This window comes from Psittacula echo (assembly GCF_963264785.1).
Source record: "Psittacula echo genome assembly, chromosome: 8".
Classification (NCBI taxonomy): Eukaryota; Metazoa; Chordata; class Aves; order Psittaciformes; family Psittacidae; genus Psittacula; species Psittacula echo.
The window spans coordinates 17,685,274-17,705,372 of record NC_137744.1 but is presented as its reverse complement, the minus strand read 5'-3'; the positions used below and the strand labels follow the sequence as shown (position 1 = coordinate 17,705,372).

Below are 20,099 nucleotides of genomic sequence, written 5' to 3'. Positions count from 1 at the left end.
GGAAGGTTGGTCACTTTCCAGCTCCTTATAGCTTACTTTTACCTATGAAAGACAATTAATTCTTCCTTTAGTCTTGTCTTCTCTGAGTGAACAATCCCCTCTCTTCCACCTTTGAATGACATCAGCAGAGACCTAGAAAATACGACATGAAAGCAATTTCCTTGTTTTCTTGCCCTTTGTGCTCAGCTGCGGTGCCTGGAACTAGACAAAGTCTACACTGAGGCTTTTTACACTGTACAGAGATAAAAATCCCATGTCATGCCAGCCCTAACCCCCACCTGGCTGTGTGTCGAGTGGGCAGGGGACGTGCTCTGAGCCAGAGCACTGCAGTTTGTGACTGCTGCTGAGGCTGTGCCCCTGGCCTGGACACTCACTACCCAGAAACAGCTACGGCAAAGGTTTGCGTCATGGTAACTCATCACCAGGTCCCTACGCAGAATGGCATCATTTGGAAAATTTTTAAGATAGGAAGTAAAATGAAATAATAATAATAAAAAAACAACCCTAAAATCCACATTTTTACATTAACTTCTCACTTGCAATTGGCCAAACCTGTTGCTTGTTCTGGCTGGAACACCTTTCTCCATCATGAAGTGTTAGTTACAAGTGCACTCAGCATGAGCTGACACACAAAACCCACAGTGTCTTGGTTTGTCAATATTCATCAAGAGCTCCCTAGTAAAGACTCAGCAGCAGATTCAGTCTCTGAAGTTTATCAGTTTCCTAAATCTCATTTGCCAAGACTTTGACATTTCAAACTATTCTGGGAAGGGCAAATTAGAAATCAATGAAGTGCTCATCAACACGGTATCAATGCAGCCTTAGGAAATGTAGATCAGCCATCGAGGGAAAAAAAAAAGCTAAAATAGCCTTTATGGAGACTAAAGAAAAGACAAAACTGCATCAGAGTGAACTATTTAGTTACTGTGAGTCTTTCAGAGTGCACAACCCTGGGTAACTCACCAAAGAGTTCTCTTCAAAATCTGAATTCACAGGAGCAGTAGCAGAGTTGGGTCAGTCAGAAATGCTGTGGTATCCCAAGGACAGTTTCAAGCCCTCTTTAAAAATAAGATTTAGGACTATAATATATATATTATATATATATTGTATATAATATGGTCCAACCTTCATTTCAGAGAATCCCGATGGAATAGCAACTACAATTAATAAATAGCCTAAGGTAAAATTTAAGTTCAGATGCTGCAGTGGTTCACATGCACGTGAGATTTTATTAAGAGTGCAGGAGGACTAACACACCTAAAGCTGTTTCTTTGTATGATTCCATTTTTGCTTGATCAATAGCAGTGTGACTAACGCAGTTATTTGAATGCTTACTATAGAAATTATATGGAATAAACCATGTTTGTATATTGGAAGACTATTCTGATAATGAATTTGATCACCTGTTAAACTGAGGCCAACATGTTTTCTGAAACTGACACCTGGTTAAGCTAAAATATTTAAGAATGAAAAATCAGATGATTCCCTTCTGCCGTATTACACAGAATAGCTTGAAGCTACTTTAATGTCTGCAAAAGTCCATTAACCAGAAAAAAAATCTAGTGATAAAAATAACTTACTTTTGAATGCTGTACATACATAGATAGTAATATACATCATCATAGGAAATACATTTCCCATAGATCTATTCAAAGGAGGGTATTCTTGTTTAAGTGACAGTGATTTAATTCAGGATGTGTGTAACCATAATGCATAGGTGAGCCTGAGTTGAGAGGTAAATAAGCTGTGCCGCTGACCCCTGAATGGCAGCAGGAAGGGAACAGGCGATCACTGAATTTCACTTGACTCAGACCAGGTTTCCGTCATGGACTGTGAGAAAGAAATGTTTCAGTTGCAAAGCTCAGAATTTGGAACATAAAATAATTAGGAAAATGTTTAATACCAACCCACCCTCTTTATTAATGTCTTCAAGTATTTTCAACAGTGCAAAATACCGGTTTGCAGGAGTACAGCAACTATGGGAATTCACAGTAAGAAAAAAATCTTAAAAGATTTCCAAAGTCAAACAAAAAAATTTTTAATACTGTATTTTTAGCAAGAACATTTTTAACAAAGAATGTGTACTTTAACTTAATATGGTACAACAGAGAAACCATACTTAAAAGTTTCCATTATCTAACACTCTACTGCATATTCATTTTTCCATCTTGAAAGACCAAAAGCCAAGCTGAACTGAGCATAAAAAAAAGCATCAATTATAATCCTCATATTACGTCAGCTGTTAGGGTTTAGCTCACACTTTTGAATTGGTCATCTAATGAAAGGACAATTTTTACATCATTCTTTTAAAAAATGTACACACATTTCTTTTTAAAACGTAATATATATCGAGTATCTGCTTCAGTAAACAAAGCTTAATTTATAAACACAATCGAAACAGCTCCATGTTGAACAGTTTCAGTGATAAACTGGACTTGTATGATGTACAGCCAGTGAGGACCTTTGTGGCTTAAAATCATTGTGCCATCGCTATACAGTAATAGCTACCTCCTTGGAGAAAAAAAAAAAAGTTCTTTTTGGGGGAGGAAGGGGAATAATTCCTGTATGTGCTTAAAAATACTAAAACTCCTTTCTAGCTCCGGGGACCTAAAAATGATCTGTTGCAACAGGCTTGGTTTGGTATGGTAAGCTTGTAAAAAGTCTCAGTATTTCTAACACGGCAGTTTTTGATGCAGCAACAGTAAATTGCTTGAAATTGTCCTTCAAGTTTCATGCTACAAATCCTGTTCTTCACACAGTACTGAAGGCATCAAAGGTTGCGAAGGGACGTTTTTCATCAACTATATAGTCTTCAAATAGTGGTCATTACACATTTTTCAACAATAGGTGTTTCCTTCAGTACATAATAGTAGGTTTGATGTATGTTCTGTTTTCTGGAGGGGAGAAAAAAAAGGAGAAGAAAAAAGGTCAATTACAAAGTGACGCTTTTATAATTAATTGAAGCTCAGGTGGGTTCCTCATTTGTTTGTGGGCTTTTATTCCCTGAAGCCAAATTATCAGATCTGCAAGTGGTAGAAAGCAGCCACCACGGAAAGAGAAGCAGTGGCTGAGAAGAGCCCGGCCGAGCCCTTGGGAGGTGAGCGTCAGCAGAGAAAGGAGCAAGGCTCAGTCCTCCTGACCAGGGGGTGCAGGTCAGGACACTCAGCTGGGCTGAACACCCACCAGCTTTGTTTCTAGTAGTGCTTGCCCAGCAGCATCTGTGGAAGTGATGCTGTAAATACTCTGAGTTGGATTTTTTCCCTTTATGGCACTTGCTTTTTAATGGAATACTCATTTTCCTTCCTTTTTTTCAGGAGGCAGCCGGTGTTGTACCACATGCCTCCGTAACAGACTGAGTAACATGGCATCAGCTTTACAACACAAGGTTAGTATATGCACAAAACCTTCTAGGGAACAGTGTGTTAAACCAAAATTGCATTGCATTAAAAAATGTAATAGAAGTAAATCAATATCTTTCTTTTCTTGGAAAACTGTTCTTTCATTCAGAAACCATCACGTTTCTTTTAAAATTATTTTTCTTTATTTAGGGAATGAGTAGACAGCCACTTATTTCCTTCATGAAAATATTTCTAGTTATAGTACCTATCAACTGTGATTTTTCACATTAAGCAACCTTAAGCCCAGAAAAAAATACATATTGAAATGCCTACAGAAACTAAAGCGAACAAAAATCCATATTCTTGTTCATTATACAATGAATCATGAATCCAGCCTGCTAAACTCGCAAGTACTGATCTTGAGGATGATAGCAAAATGATAATATTGAGAAGTATTCTATATAATGTTGACATCTCTCCCATTACTGTTTTACATATGCCAATACTGAACACTCATAAGGAAAGAACAAGTATTGACCTGCTAACTGACACTGATCCTTGGAGCAATCTCAAAGTTTGCCACATTTCAATTTCAAAATGCATTTCAGCTATAATATGAGTGATTTATCATTTAGCAGTAGCTGTCAAAGTAACCTCCTAGATAAAACAAAAACATCTGGAACCATAAACAGAGGAGAGCAGTAGCTGAATTTTAATCCAAATCTGACATGTTCACTTCATTAGGAACAGGAAACAGCTAATTAGTAATTGAATGTTTCATGGTTTTAAGGAGGCTCAGACTTTCCAAACAGAGATGATTTAATATGTATTTTGGATGTAAACAAGAATAAAGATCTGAAGAGCCAGGGCCATAACATCTCCAGAGGAACAGTTGGGAGCATGGGAACCTCCAAAGGAGGGACTAAAATCAGTTTCAGGCCTTTGGCTAATTAAAATTATTGCCTTAAACTTAATTTAGATGGGTAAATATCAAAGCCTGGGGAGGGGGTGAAGCAGAAATGCAAATATTGAGCACTGTGGAGGCTTTTTCTTTTTTTCCTTCCGATTACTGGGAATTTGCACAAGACTTCTTTCCATTGCAGGCAGTAGGTGATCCAGCCCATATTAAAGTTCTGACAGAATCTGCTGGTCAGCATGGCTGCCCTCAGAAGTACATGTCTCTGTAGTGACATTCTGCCACAGTGTGAATCTCGTGAGCAGCAGCACCCCTGTGGGCACTCTGTACAGATTTACCCAGACTGTTACATGTCCTGGGCACCCAATGCCTGCTCCCCAGACGTACGAAGGAAGGCATCTCTGGCCTGGCCACCTACGCTGGTGGGATCCCACTAGTCTGTGTAATACCAGTGGAAGTCAGCAAAAATTAGGCACTCGACACTATTCAAATGGGCACTGGGCATCCGCTGCATCTCCTGATAACATTGTTTGACACTTGGTATTTGTTCTGACAAGGGCAGTTAAGGCACAGACCACACATGAGAGCACATTTGTGCTGCGTGTGCTACAAGACTCTGCAAAGAGGAGGGGAGGAATCCAGACGTGCATTCAAGGAAACAGTTGACCTATAAAAAACGGGATCACTACTGGTCAGTAATACATAGAGATATTTAATTACTGATATTTTTATTGTATTTTAAAAACTATTTTTAAAAACTAGGTGGGTGTTGCTCATTGAAGGTGCTGCAGGCTCATGGACTGACTATTTAAACTTTGGAACAAGTTTCAGTGTTTCCTTCCTATTCCCTTTGTTTCTCAAGGAAAGTCCATTGGAGGTATCTGGAATACCTGGAAGAGAGAAAGTAAATGCCAAAGCTGAAGCAGAGTGCAACCACGCAGGAAGTATTACTGATCACTAAACAGAAAGTGCACAGTTAAATATTCCCTTTCTTATAAAGCTCTCAATTATTCTCCAGAAATTCAAATACTTTTTTGTTGCTGTGCAATAAACTGAACTCCATGGCATTAACAACGTCATACAGCAACCACCTCTGAGGAGTTAGCATGTTAGGAGCATCTGTGCTACCACCTACTTACACACAGAAAAGACAATGCCATGTTGTCAAATCTTTCCTGAAGAATATTCACCGTCTCCTCAGTGTGGCTGACTGCAAGCTACATACCATTTTATAGCATTTTACTGTATTATAGAGCAAAAATCTGAATAAATCTGTGTGCAATAAACATATTCTTTTATTAGGTTTATCCCTTAATCAAATATTCATTTATGTGGGCTTCATTCTAATAAAAAATGAAATTATACAAAGGTGAGCAAAAGCGTAGATTTACAGTAGTTTAAAGCCTAATTTCATTCTCTAGGGGTAATATTGACAATATAAAAACTGCATAAATGATATTCCCTAACACTAAATATGCTTATGAGCCCCCTGTGCATGTTATACTGCTTTACAGCCTACAGTGAAATGCATGACTGGCTTAATAAGCAAGACATTTAGAAAGGATTGTTTTTCCCCTTCACAACGTACAAGACAAGTAAAGAAGTAAAGATCTCAGTTTCTCAGTGAGCCAGACCCTGTGTTAGTTAATTGTAATTTTCCCTCAGGATGGTGTTGTCTTTCCTGAGCTGTTAGTCCAGGGACCAGCATTCATCTCCTGCACACTCTTTTAGCAACAATATCATTGCTCTTCTCTGTCTTTCAAGGTTTAATGTGTGTATAAAGGACAAATTCAAAAGCAAGAATTATCATCTGCATATTTATTCACTTTTTCTTTTTTTTTCAGCCTCTCCAGCACCCCTGAACTTCCTGACTCCTTTGGGAAGATTTGTCTGTAACACCTTTCAGTCAGTAACTGAGCTGTATTTGCACAGAACTACTTTAAACCAGAATTTGCACGTGTACCCTCACAGCCCGCAGCAGCACTGTGCCTGGTAACGCTACTGTGCAAATCCCTCCAGCACGGGGAGCACCGCGGCGGAGCCGGCAGCTGCCATCAGCCGACAGGGCTATGGCTGGGGACTGCGCAGGTAACTTGGGAGGGGAAAGTCACTGGAGAAAGGAAATTTGGGATCTGGTACATAGTGAGGAAACAAAGATAAATCTGTTTTATCAGTAAATTATTCATGCAATTCAAAAAATAAACCCCAGCACTGTGTGTTGCAGAGAACATGGGCAGCAGAGATGAAATAAAATGAACCTTTGCCCATTGCCCATCCAGAGGAAGGAGGAGCTGGGGCAGCTGTGAACATAGCAACTCGGTGGCGCTCAGAGGTGGCTGTTTCTGCAGACCCAAGAGCAGCCATGCACCAGACCTGCGCTCTCGGAGGCTTCCCACAGCTCCTACTTGAGGTGCTGAACCAGAGAGTCTTACACGATACCACAGGTGTCCTGGGCAGAAGCTGATCTCTGCCCTTCCTAGGCTAAACAGAGTCAGCATTTCAGTTAGATCAGAGCCATGCCAAGCTCAGGATGCAGCAACACACAGAAAATCAATGCCATAACAATAAATCTGACTTATAAAGCTGGGGCTAATTAGTCTGAACCAGTCTCTTATTTTGCAGGAAGACAAATCAGAACACAGTTCCCTTCTCCTGTAGCTGACATCCCTCAAAACTCCTGGTTCCCTTCACCTCTTGGTGGGGAGCGCTGGCTAGTCTGGAAGGAGGCTGCACCCAGGCCCCTCTGTGGGGTTAAGGACCACATCGATTCTGACAAACACAGCTAAGGATACCTCCACTTCCGTGAGATAAAAAAAAAAGACCTGGCTTGCAGCAGTTTCTGTGGTTTTGGGCTTCCCACTCAGCCGAATGGCAACAGTGAGTAGAACTGACTTCTTTGCTATTAGTTGTGCAGCAGAACTTTTCCTTTCCATTATCTGTTTTCCAAACTGAGCAGTGAAAGAGAAAAAAACACCACCCCATGAGCAGGGCAGTTTCCTCTAGACTCACAGAAGCCTTTGAACAGTGACTGCTGCTTCTGTACTAACAAAGTTTGGTTTGCTTTCTTTTAATCTATTGCTCTTTTCCTATTGCCTCTCCTCCACCTCTGCAGTGCCTAGTGCTGGCTGAGCTGCCTCCCCCTCCTCTCACAGCAGGCAGGGCTGTGGCGCTGGGCCCCTCAGAGCGGCACACTGCATCTGGGGGTTCCTCCCTTCTTTTCTTGTGTTTAGGACTACTGAGTCACTTCTGTCCGTGTTAACAGACCTAAAAACTTATGCAGAAATCAGGATTTCTAATAAGTAACAACAGCCAAGGACAAGAGTATGTTCACTGAATACAAACTACGCAGATGCTGGATTGCCACTGTCAGTGTGAGTAGACAGGGCGCTAACATAGTGGTTCCTGCTTAGGAAATACTCAAGACTCTGAATTACTGAATAAAAGATTAAGCCCTTTGTAAGAATAGAAAGGTATGGACTTTCACACTGAATGGTCTCCTGGAGAAACCTTTACCCACCTTTTGTTTCCAGTAAATTACAAAATCTCAGCTTCCTCCCTCTCATGTGTGTGTATGGGCTTACAGAGAGCAACAGAGTCAGAAAAACACCGTGTGCCAAAAGCAGAACTAACACTATGACCAACATCAGTGATACTCTTGTTTTTAAAGCATAATGTTTAAATGTTTCACATTTGCATCACCAGCAGGCGACCCATGCAGTCCGCACAGTGATCTCAAGATGAGTTATAGAGGACCCTTTTTGTGGTGAGCAGCTAACACAAGGGCTTTCAGCAGTGCGTGGCCAGTGTGCACGTGGATACACAGTCTGGTACACAAACTTCAAAGGAGATTTTCTAGAAACACTGCAATATAACACAGTACAGAAACTAGTAGAGGTTTTGTAATTCAGAGCAGGATGGGAGGAAAAAGGCCTAAAATCCAAGCAGAAAAGACAGCAAAGAATTTACTTGCTTTCAAGGAAAATTCCACGACTCTGGTTAGTTTAATCTCGAGAGTTTCGAATCACAGTGCTCTGGTCTTTTCTTATGTAAAATTCTAAGTGCCTGAACAGTTTTTTCAGTGAAAGCAAGACCAAGACAATAGCACTGTAATTTCCAAGCTTGTTGAATTTGTCTCTTACAATTCTAGAGTACTCCGAAATTCATAATGAGTACTTCATAATGTGGTTGGTTTCAGTGGATTGCAGCATTTGGAGGTATCATTTGATACAGTAACAAAGTTGTTAAACCTCTTAAAAAACACTACCCTTCTCTCTTCTGTCTGCCTTTCCCCTTTTTACCACAGGCTGTATTTGAAAACTGACAGGTTATACCATAATATTGAAAAAGTATAGCCCAGTTTTCTAAATAATAAAACCCCAAACATGTTCCAAACTGCAGCAGTCCTTCATCTTCGGCAAACAGGAGAATAACGAGTTATTCACGGTTACTGAGAGTTTTTGTGCTAAATCTCTGCCAGTTTATTTCACAAACAAAAGCAGCAGCAGCCACCCTGGGTCCCCCTCCTGTTGCAGGTTTGGTGAACCACGTTTCCTTTGAACCGCATTTTTACCCCCAGAAGGTCAGTCTGCTTGTGTTGCTGCCTCCTCCTTGAAATTTGGAGGTTTTGTAAATCATCATCATCAAGTATTATGGTAACATCTATTTTTTAAAAATTTAAGCTAACATTGCTTTGCTGATTGTTCCAATATCCCCTAACAATGAAATATAGTAATACAAAAGTTAACTAAGGTATAAACATGCAAAAGGAGAAGTCTCCCTGCGATCATAAAATGATGTTATTTTCTGTTCAGCAGTTCATGTTACTGCTGTTCATGCTAATTAATTAAAGGAGCTGTTGCTGTAATGTGCAAACAGGGAATCTGAGAAACTGAGAGGGCTTTTAGGTCTGGGAGTGAAGTTAAGTCAATCTGGGCGCGGGCAATCAAATGTAATGAAATCACTTGTCAGTGCTAAGCTTGCAAAAACTGTGAAGTTTGACTAGGGAGTAAAAGGATTATAATTAGATTTCCAATAGGATAATAACTAAATGGCAGAAAGCAGTAAAGAGAAAATATTACTTTGTTAGCTAATGGTGCTGCTGTTCAGTTTTAGTTTTTATCAGCACACTTGTAGTTGTGCTAATTTAATTTGCTTTTATCAGCAAAAATGCACTACTCGAATGGTACTTGAATGTCATTTGCAAAAATCATTGATCTGAAGGTGCACTTAATGACACCCAGTATGTTTATTTTATGTGAAACAGAGATTGGCTGATAAAATGGTTGATGCACTATCTTGCTGGCCCACAAGTGAGTGATGGAGGCAGCACCAGGAGGGTATTGGTGTACATGCATCACCCTCCCGTACCACTCAGCTATGCAGGGGGCTCTATAACCACAGCAACTATTAATTTCCTATTTTGTCAGCTAAAAGCTTCTATCAGCTCAAGGTCTGCTGGACTAAAAGATCAGGTATACAGAGGATGCAGGTATTAGACTCTAAAGTTCAGAAAGTTTTTAAGTCTCGTCTACACAGAATTTCTGTTCAATTAATATACAAAGCAGAGAGAAAATGAGTCAACTAAATGGAAGAGATTTATAATGCAGATCAGAATCCTAGTACATGAACAGCTTGTGTTAATAAAATCATTTTAAGAAATGAGCATAAAATATGATATGACTTAATCACTGTGAAAGGTGGCTGTGCAGCATTTTTGTAATTTTCCTTTAAACCATCTTAAGGAGATACTGGCAGTGAAACTAATTGAATTTCAAAGGAAAGGCACTGTGTGAATGATAGATTCCTGTCCAGCAGAGCTATTGACAACACAAAAAGAAAGGTCTGCATTGATGCTAAAGCTTTTTCCTGTGCAACAGAGAGAGATTTTGGAAGCTTCAAAACAGCTTTGTATGAGGGACATGTTTTGACCCTTCCTCCTCCCAGGGCCCAAAAAACAAAGGCAGCAAATGAAGGAGGCAAGGAGGGAGTGGGCTCAAATTGTTAACAACAGTAGTGCAACAGTAGCAGTCAAGTACAAAAACTGTAATCAAAGGAAAAAAGTAAGAAGATACTACAGTATCAGCACAAACAGAAATGAAAAGGATGGTGCTACAGAACAGAAACACTTTGAAATCTAAACAAGCTCTATGGAAAGCTCTTCACAAATCTTTTTATCAGTTGAGAGTGCTTTGTGGAAAACAGGCTAAACTCATCACATGTTTGCATGTGAACAAGATTACCACAGCAAAACTCTTCACTGAAGTCAGCATACGCTGTCCTTCATCATGGTGGTGAAGCCAAGAGGTGCTTTGTCACTGCAGGTTTACAGCTCCTGCAGCACAAGTCACATTCTGCTTTCGTAGCAGGCACCAGGCCCAGAGATACTGAGCTCAGTGGAAAGCCACTTCTCCCATTGTTCAGGCTTTTAATCTGGACAAGAACTACATTATCAAAAGCCTATTAAAACTAAAGAATGATGTAGCTGGGACCAGATTAAAAAAACCACAAACCAACCCAAACCTGAAATAAAAATCATAAAATCACAAGGTTTTCTGTTATATCAATAGACTACGGAAATGTAAGCAAGCTCTCTCAATTAATTCTAGTAAGTAAATGGTTGTCAGAAGTGGCTATGCATCACTTTCCACAGTTTTTTATGATCATTTTTGATGGGAAAACCCTTTGAGTCAACTGTAACTTTTTTCCTCCAATTGAAAACTGAAATTAACTTTTTTTTTTTTTACTAGATTCTGTCTAGAGGCACCTTTGGTTCTTGGGATCTTCTTGGAAGAGCACTGAGCACTCCTCCCAGCAGGTATTGTAAATAGATAAAAATGTTACAAATATTTTGCTTGTCAAATTTAAATACATGTGTCTTAGTGCTTATCCAATATTTTGACTATTTCTGGCAGTAACACTTTTCCAATTGCAATATTTAGAGCACAGCTCTAATCATATGTGTACACATATATACACACATATGTTGTATGTATATATATGCACTACAATAAAGCTGTGATTCTCCTTCTTTGAAATACATAGCATATGAACCTAAAATCACAAAAAGAGACAGCAGTAAAAATATTTGAAGGCTTTCCCGTATAGATGACAGATGGATGACAGATGCATAGCAGAGGTATGCAAAGTCGAGCCTTTAACAGTTGAGAAATGCTGTAAGTTAGGTTTGTATCTCTAACTGCTTTGCAGTCCTCCCTACACTTAAGGGGACTGTCTCTAGTTCCTTTGACTCACATTATTTTTGCACATTCCCATTACCTGGGGGGTAGAAGGGCTCTGGGAACCAGCAGCTACACTGAAATGGGTAGCAGTTTCCAGGCTGCTGGAATAGCTGGCACAGAACTGAATGGTGTCATGAATACAGCACGGAATTGAAGGGAGAAGGTTGGTTTTATAGAAAACCAACACTATGAAACTGGGTTTTTGCCGAAGTCAGAGAATTTCTCTGTTCAAATTACTCACACCATATTTTATCAGAGGTGACTATGGATTTTCTGCCTGTCTCAAACAGCCTTCCAATGGCGATGGAATTAACCCTGAAGATCTCTGTATCTCCCTCCCCTAAGTGATGATCACACAGCTCCCTCACTTCACAAGCCTACAGCCAGAATGCACTTACTGTTCCTTGGGAAGCACTCAGACAATACAAACTGTATTTACAGTCCCTGAACAGCGAGGGAAATGGAGCACTGTGTAATTGCTCCTAACATGAACACGACTTTCCTTTTCCTCCTACAGTTTATGCAGTTTCTGAAAACACCTATGATCTTCACAGGTTGGTAAGGATCAGAGGTAAAATATTTAAAAAAGATAAGTCACATGTAAAACCACTTTTGAACTGAGCGCATGTATCTGATAGCTAAATAGGGCTTTCCAATATCTCTGTTTAAACAAAGTCACTTTCTGATCTTGATCTTCCTAAGTTTTTCTGTGCTGAAAAGAAAGACAAATGTAAATTACACAATTTAATCTTACAGCAGGAAAATGGAGACAAAAACTGTTCTCCATTTTGTTACATTTTTAAGTTGGCTCATGGCAAACAAGTAAGTGATGGGATGTGGTACATACTGCACCTTGCATCGCTGCACTGTCATGTTGGGTTCCGTTGTGTTCTATTTCCATATCTGGGATTCCAGCATCTGAAAGACATGACACTGAAGATTAATGCACTCCCCTTTGCCCTCCTTTCATGCATCTTTAGAAAAATATTTATAGCAAACTAGGGTGATCTCCAAGTTACACGGTCTTGCATAAAACATTTGGTCTTCATAGAATTTTCAGTAGTAAATCGTTTCCAAAATGTGCAAACATTACTGGTCTCACAGTGAATTATTTTTAACGTGCTTCACATTTGTCTGATGATCAGATAATAACCAACACGTGATCTTTTAATATGTCTGTAAAATTTGCTTGGAGAATGAGGGCATATGACAGATGAAAAATAGAAGTCAAAATTAAACTCGCATAACATTAAACTACATTGACCCTCCTTGCCATGTACCTGCAATGTACAGATTTAAAGAGCATAGCCAGTGCCAAGCAACACATTTATGTGTGTGCATGTGCGTATCACTTTGTATGAGCACATGGTACAGACAAGGACTGTGCAAACTGCATTTAAAAGACTCACCTCAGGATGCTGTAAGCAAGCGTTATCACCCAAAACAAAACTACATATGTGATACTATGTGAAATATTTCCAGATTTCTGAGAAAAGCTTTCCAAAATGGATTGTGCCTTTTTTTCCCAAGTTGAGAAAGAGTCTCATGATAATATACACTTTTGAACTATTTAATTTCATACTGGTAGTACCTCTATATGCACAATCTTCCAGGCTGGTGGTGGGGGCTAAAACATCCTAGGGTTTTATGGTAACAGATGCCATTATGCACTTTGTGCCAGCAAGGATTAGCATGAAGAGTATGTGATTTGAATCCATGACACCTCAAATCCTGGAGAAACTTCTGCTTCCTGTATCATATAGCCCTTAGAATTACAGCAAGAAAAATCCCACACCTGAAAGGGAGCTGCCTGTAAAGTTCTGAAGTTTTTCTGTGTAGAAGCCTGTTCTGGACTTTCTCCAGTAGAGAATAACTGTACTGTTGCTTTCTTAGATCCCATCAGTTGGAATGTCAATATTCATCACAAAGATGACATTTTGCTGGTCACCCTACAGCCTCACTGAACTCTATGCCAAAGCAGGGCAACCCATTAAAAGCATACTCGATGCACAGAAGAGTAATATGAGTTTATAATTTAGTAACATAAGTGTAAATGAATTATATGTGATGTATGCACATACAGCCCTACAAATACATATGACCAAATAAATAGTATTTTCATGTATATGTTTTTTTCTTATAAAATTGACTGCTATTACATAGGTCTTTCCTTATTCAGATTCCTGTTTGTTTTGAAGGGAAGTTCAGGGCACTATTGGATCTATTTGGATCTATTAATCCAAAAAGGTTCTTTCTTTTCAAACATTTTAGAGTACATGTTGTATATACGAAAAATTACAAAGTCATCTGTAACTAGTAACAGCATCTGTTAAATGAGACAGACTGTCAGAGTTAAATTAAAAATATTCAGAATAGCCCTTCACATTTTGTTGTCATAAAATTGCACCTGCAATTAAATTGTGGATTAAGATGCTAATGAGCTACCTGATTTGCATGTGCAATCAGATTAGCATGTAAATATCAGCTTCTTGCAGGCACTAACATATATATGACTACCTGAGTGTGCCTGCAAATCAAACCACTAGCAGCCAGACCCACAATAGCAGATGTAAAGATCTGTTAATCACATTGCTGGCATGTTGGTACCCCTTAATTTGTGGCTTCCAGAACTGCTGAGTACTCCTAACTGTCTTGCAAGCAGCAGGTGCTTACCAGCAGTGGCAAAGTCTGGGTGAATGACCTTACAGAACATCAGGATTTTTTTTTTTTCTGACATTCATCTCGTGGTGCTGGCTGTGTCTATGGGATGCAACCTGGGCGCCTTCCTGATCCAGGCGAGGTGGTGGAAGAAGTTTCTGCTGGCTCTGTCCATCCATTCTCCCTTGGGTCAGTGTCCCTGACCACAGTGCAACAGCAAGCTGTACATCAATGCTGGAATCACCACTGCTCCCCCTCTGTACATCAGAAAAACCAGCCAGTTCCTGGTTATAGTGATATGCTGGACTGTAAAACCCAGCAGATGAGAATGCCTCTGAAAGCTGCTGCTCTTGTACTTAAAGAGTTTATATCTCTTAGGTGCTCTAGATAAATCACAACTTGCAGTCCATTGTGGAGTGTTGTGATGGCAGTTCATGTAGACAGGCTGGCTGTAACTTTAAAAAACAGTTTGGGTAGCCCTCACAACTGAGAACTCAAGACAAGTTAAACTCATTAGTTTTACTCAGCAGGTCACGCAGATTTTGCAGTCTGCTTACGTTACCATGGCTCAGTTACTGAGCCCACAAGTAGGCAGCACAAAGTTAAAGACTACACCAGATACAAACTGAATGTAACCCTGAGTCATGAGCCTCTGCAGAGGCTTCCACGTAGGGATGCACAGCCTAAACCTTAGCTATAGAACCTGAAATTAGCTAAAACTCAACTATGCTCATCTTAAATATTCAAACCAAAGCTCTAAACTTTGGCCAGAACCATCCTAAGCAGGAGAGGCAATTCCTCCCACTACCCAAAACATAATCACTGTTTAGGAGATGAACTGATCTGGTTTTGTTTCACAAGAGTATTTGGGAAGTATTCAAAACCTAGTCAGCTCTGAAAGCTGATACATATTTAACAAACTTAATAGGTCCTGAGGCTGAGCAAAGTTCAGCCAAATGGCTTTTAAAATGAAGCTCAGCAGTTCTAAAAATGAATCTGCTGGGAGAGAAGAGTTCAGAAAACCTTATAGGAACCAAATTTCACATTGTCTTAGCTGGCACTGTAACAGATTTCTCTGGTAATGTATTCAGCATTTCTTGTCAGGTCTGTGTAAACTGCTCTGTCTGTTTCTCTAGTTACAGACTTACTTATTTTTTTAATTCATGACCCAGAGCACATGGCCTGAAATAGATTTTTCATTATTTCAGGAAAAGGATTGCAGGTTTTTATTCTAGAATTTGCTTTGTGCATCATTTTACTTCTTTTTTTTTTTTTTTTTTTTTTCAACTAAACATCATTCTAAGCTAACAACTGTGAAAGGCCAACTAAGACATTACCATTTAACATCCTGAGACCGTCACCTGATGTGGCCTGTTTAAGTGCCTGTTCCACTTGTTCTCTTCTCTTTGATTCAAATTCCAAGGCTTCCTGCAATTTTCTCTTTGCCTTTTTTTCTTTCTTCAGGCGTTTCTGAATTGTTGCTGAAATGTAAATATATTGTAAGAATGGCTGTTAAAGCACAACTAATACATAATGGAGATAGTAAATCAGTTTATGTTCAAGGTCCCAGTTCTAGCTTGAGAAAACCCCAAAATCTGGCATGAATCTGATATTAAACCAAACCAAACCAACAAATACCAACCAACCAAAAACAAAACCACAAAACCCCCAAGCCATATCCTGTAGTGAAACAATCTGAAGGGGCTTCAGATCTGCTTAAAAATCTTAAATCTTATTGTCACTTTGGAACAGCCTCATGGCTGTCTCCAGACCAGAACCTCAGCATCTTGGAGCCAGGCTGGTAGTTCATGTTGTATTTCACCAATTTGGACTCAATTCCAGGTACAGTTCTGCACAGTTTGGTTGAGCAGGTCATTGGCTTAAACTAATTTTCAGGAACAGCAGCAATGTATATCCTCAAAATTAAATAAAATCTCTCATCCTTCATTCTAACCTTTTGCTTTAATGTTGAGATTTATAATGCACCCTCCTCCTCCAGTAGTTTTATCCGGAAAGATAATCCAAGCACACTGGTTATGCCATCACTGACCACTCCTCATGGATAGAGGAAGTCTTCTGAATGTTCAGACATGTAGTTTTAACTGAACTTCTTTTTGTTTTCTAATATTAAATGGAAATTAAATGTACTTCTGCAGGCGAACTGTCTGTATGCAGCATTGGAGAATCTGAAATGTCAGTACCAATAGGGTACAGAGAGAAGTCTCATGGAATTAGGTCATTTTTATTGGTGAAAACGGAGGAGTTGGGTTAATTTTGAAGCAAAATAACTGAAAGGCCAAGAACCACTGCCTAAGACAAAAGTCAGGTGTAAGGCTATTGCAAAGCTGTGGGTACATAACTCAGATGAAAGATCAAATGTGTAGAGAAGGGGTATGTACTGAGTAACATAAGTACTTAAGCAATTCACTATTACTAGGAGGAAAAAACATGGAAAGCCAAAGGAGAGGAACAAAAGAGCATTGGGTTTTTGTTCCCAATGTTGAGAATCTCAGAGAGAAATTAAGATGGAACTTCCCAGGTAGACAGCAGACTGAAAACAAGCCTGTAACAATGGTAAGTAAATGAAGTGCTATTATCTTCATCAGCAATTTCTCATTTTAAATAAAGCACTCCATAAACCCCTGAATAGTAGCTGGCTGTTTGGACTTAACATAGGTGCCAATGCAATAACTCCTGGACAACAGAAGACCACAATGCACTTTACAGTCATATCCTCTCTCTTTTACAGATGGAAAGCAGAAACAGTACCTTGACAAAACTCAGACACAGGCCGTTGGTTCAGCTATCTAAGAACTGGCAGAAAACAGAAGTATTCCTGACTAATCTGTTTTAAACCCAACTATAAATACAGTTAAAACTATAACTAGAGAATCATATAGTATTAATTGTAGCCATGTGATCAATATCTTCATCGTGAACTGCTGACATTGGCTATTGTATTGCCTCATCTATGTAAATTTGAGCAATAAAATGCACCTTTTAAGCCTTTACCTTTTCAAACCCTGAATCTTAATCCTGTATTTAACCTTATTTCTCACCAGCAACAGGTCGCCATTACTTGGGCCAGAATTGCATCTCAAATATATACCTGTGCCAACCACAACCTTTCCTGTGCTCCTTCCTGTCCTTATTATCCCTATTAAACTATCTTTAATGGGCTCTTACACTTGCTTTTTCACCAGTGCTGCAAGAACACTATCCTCTGTCTCTTCGTTGTATGACCTCTCTTTCCTGGTTTAAACTGCTTGGTAGGATCTCCACAGGCCCATCTCCACACTTCTGTTGGGGATATCCTGCAGCCAGGAAATACTCCCCTCCTGGATACAGCTTTTGTTTCAGGAAACCTGCAATCAGCTGACACACCTGGTTGGCATGAGGAAGATTAGCTGAACCAGGGGCTGATGCGCATGTACCTTCTCAGAACCATCTGGAGAACAATGTTAGCAAGCCCTGGAAGGGTCAAAGACAACTCCCATAGCACACCCCAGCTCATATAAATGTGCTACCTTCCTACAACCCATCTCAGCTCAAGCAGAGGGCTAGAGAATGCCTCAGAATTGTACTGCTTTGGTTCACATGGGTAGTCAAATCCTCACAGCCATACTTCATCCCATGGATTCATTATGGAATCAAACAAATGGAGAAATGATGGCACTAGAAAAGATAACTAAAACTAACACACCAGAAAGAATCTAAGCTTAAATATAAATGGTCTTTCAAGACTACCACCTATTTGAGTCAAGTTTGCTAGTGCACACTGTGGCAAACACTGCTCACAAGTTGTTAAAATGAAAGTTGAATTTATACAAGCAGTATTTTGCAACCCCTTTTATTTATATGCTTCTCCTGTATATTAGATATCTGTGAATTTGAAATCACAAAACATCATTAGAAAATTGACTTAAACATCGGTAAAAATTCTGGGGAAATCCACAGTAATTACATAAATTTTTGTGACTTTGTGATTTTTTTAATGCATCTGAATTCTTATTGACTTGTACAAATCCTTCTGGATTTGTGAATGCTCCAGTCAGAGAGGAGAGGGAAGGAGGGAGGGTGGAGAAAAAGGGATACCATTACATGGGAAATCTCTGGCAGACTTAATAAATGATGAATTTTAAAATGTGATCTGTACAACATAACTCTGGAAAATTGAGCATCTTGCATGTAGCCTATCTTTGACTTTCCATAGTAATACAGAAGTGCATGTGACGATGACCTGAAAGACCAACAGTGCTAAGGATATTGATTATTGGTGAAATTGTCTTTTGAGCCAGAAGCCAAGAGAGTCTGTGAATAGCTTACGGTTTTTGTTGACTTAAATGTGACTCAGGAGGTGCACAGTGTGCTGTCTGCCTACAGGGAGGTGAGTTTTGTTTTAAAGAAATACAGCAGTCTCATCCACACTCGGGGTGATGCAACATTTCTGTACCCCCACTTCCAAGTTAGCAACTTCAGTAGTATTTAGTGACCCTTCACAACTTGACTCAGAAGTGCCCTTCTTTGTGGCCTCTTACCAAGCCCTGGCCCTGCAGACAGCTCTGCTCTCCATGCCTAATTCCAATTCAAACCGCACAGGAAGATAATACTTGCATCTACATTTCTGGTCTTACCTAGTTCTGTCTTTCTGATTTCATGGGTGTAATCTAGAAGTAGCTTTTAGCACATGAAGAACTCTTCCTCTCTTTCAGATGCAGATTTGAATTTTAAAGAGAACACTCTCTTTGTTGCAGTATCACAGCGAAAAATTCAGATTTACCAATTTAATTGCCTGTTATTATCAAAAGCTTCTAAACAGTCATGGTTTTGTTTTAGAAGTCCCCATAGGGAAAGTGCTATTGTACTGCACTTTCCTAATAGAAAAAGGAAGTATCTAGGGCTACTTGCTTCAGATCTTGCACTTGGGTAGACAGTTTCTTGTAGTTCTATTTTGTTGCACTGAAATTATCCATAGGACAAACTAGCTGACTAGCAGCTAAACTGCAGAAATGGGGACTAAGTAAGTAGCAAGGTAATGAAAAAAATCACCTACATACCCAAATTGCAGACATAACTCTCTCACAGTAAGACTGATTTTCAGTGCTTGGAGGATAACAGCAGAAAACAAAAGAAATTAAAGCTGTCAAATGAAGAAATCGGGCTGGGAATACACAGGCAGAGGGCTAATAATGCATCTGAAAGCCATGAAGCCGAATCAGCTTTCCTGAACAGAACCTGCCAAAACTCTCTGTGGCCAGTTGCCCTCCAGGAAATAATCCTTCAGCCACTATTCCGTCTGCTTACAGAAAAGTGTGCTTCATTCTGTTTTTATTAAATTTAAATCTTTCATTAGCAGTGCTAGTCCACTGCTGCATTACACTGAAGTATGAATGCCAGTTAACTCCGAGTCCTCATAGCTCCAGCTGGAAATGCCAAAGGGTTATACATTTAATAGATATCTAAACTCAATTTTTCATTCACTCACCTCTGCTTTGCAGCTCAGCTGTGAGTTGCCTTTCCAAGCTCTCTCTTAGTTCTCTCTCTCTACAAAGCTCCATCTTTAACTCTTTCTTTTCCTGCTGTATCTGCTTTTCCTGGACTCTTGCATTGTCCACAGCCACTTTCAGTAGGCCCTAAAACACACACAAATGTAAGAGCTGAAAATACCATTTTGTTTCGGCACTGACAACACTCGTCCATTTGTTTCTTTTACACCCTCTAGGAAAACAGAAAAATTAAATGCAGAAACCTGTAGACCCAGAACACAACTGGGCATTTGAAGTAGCTAAATATTACAAATGAGCAATTTTGTGGTCTGGAATCATTCAGTATAGCTTTTCTAAGTCATCCTACCAATGTGGTTTATTACAAACAGAGTGCCGTATCATTGCTGACCTCAGTCAACTGCAGGGAGAAGCAAAGGAGGAATAATGAGACTGGTGCATTTTA

The 20,099-nt window shown here is 39.6% G+C and overlaps 1 protein-coding gene across 1 annotated transcript in view; it reads right to left on the bottom strand.

Moving 5' to 3' along the window:
- Window positions 1-2,856: 2,856 nt before the first annotated feature.
- DACH2 (dachshund family transcription factor 2) overlaps window positions 2,857-20,099 on the bottom strand; it is a gene marked incomplete at both ends in the record, with an annotated part of 288,156 nt that continues 270,913 nt past the window's right edge. Inside the window, 4 exons of the mRNA XM_080625027.1 lie at window positions 2,857-2,894; window positions 12,345-12,410; window positions 15,488-15,631; window positions 19,636-19,783. Of these exons, the coding sequence (XP_080481153.1) occupies window positions 2,857-2,894; window positions 12,345-12,410; window positions 15,488-15,631; window positions 19,636-19,783 (396 nt within the window). The remainder of the gene's footprint in view (window positions 2,895-12,344; window positions 12,411-15,487; window positions 15,632-19,635; window positions 19,784-20,099) is intronic.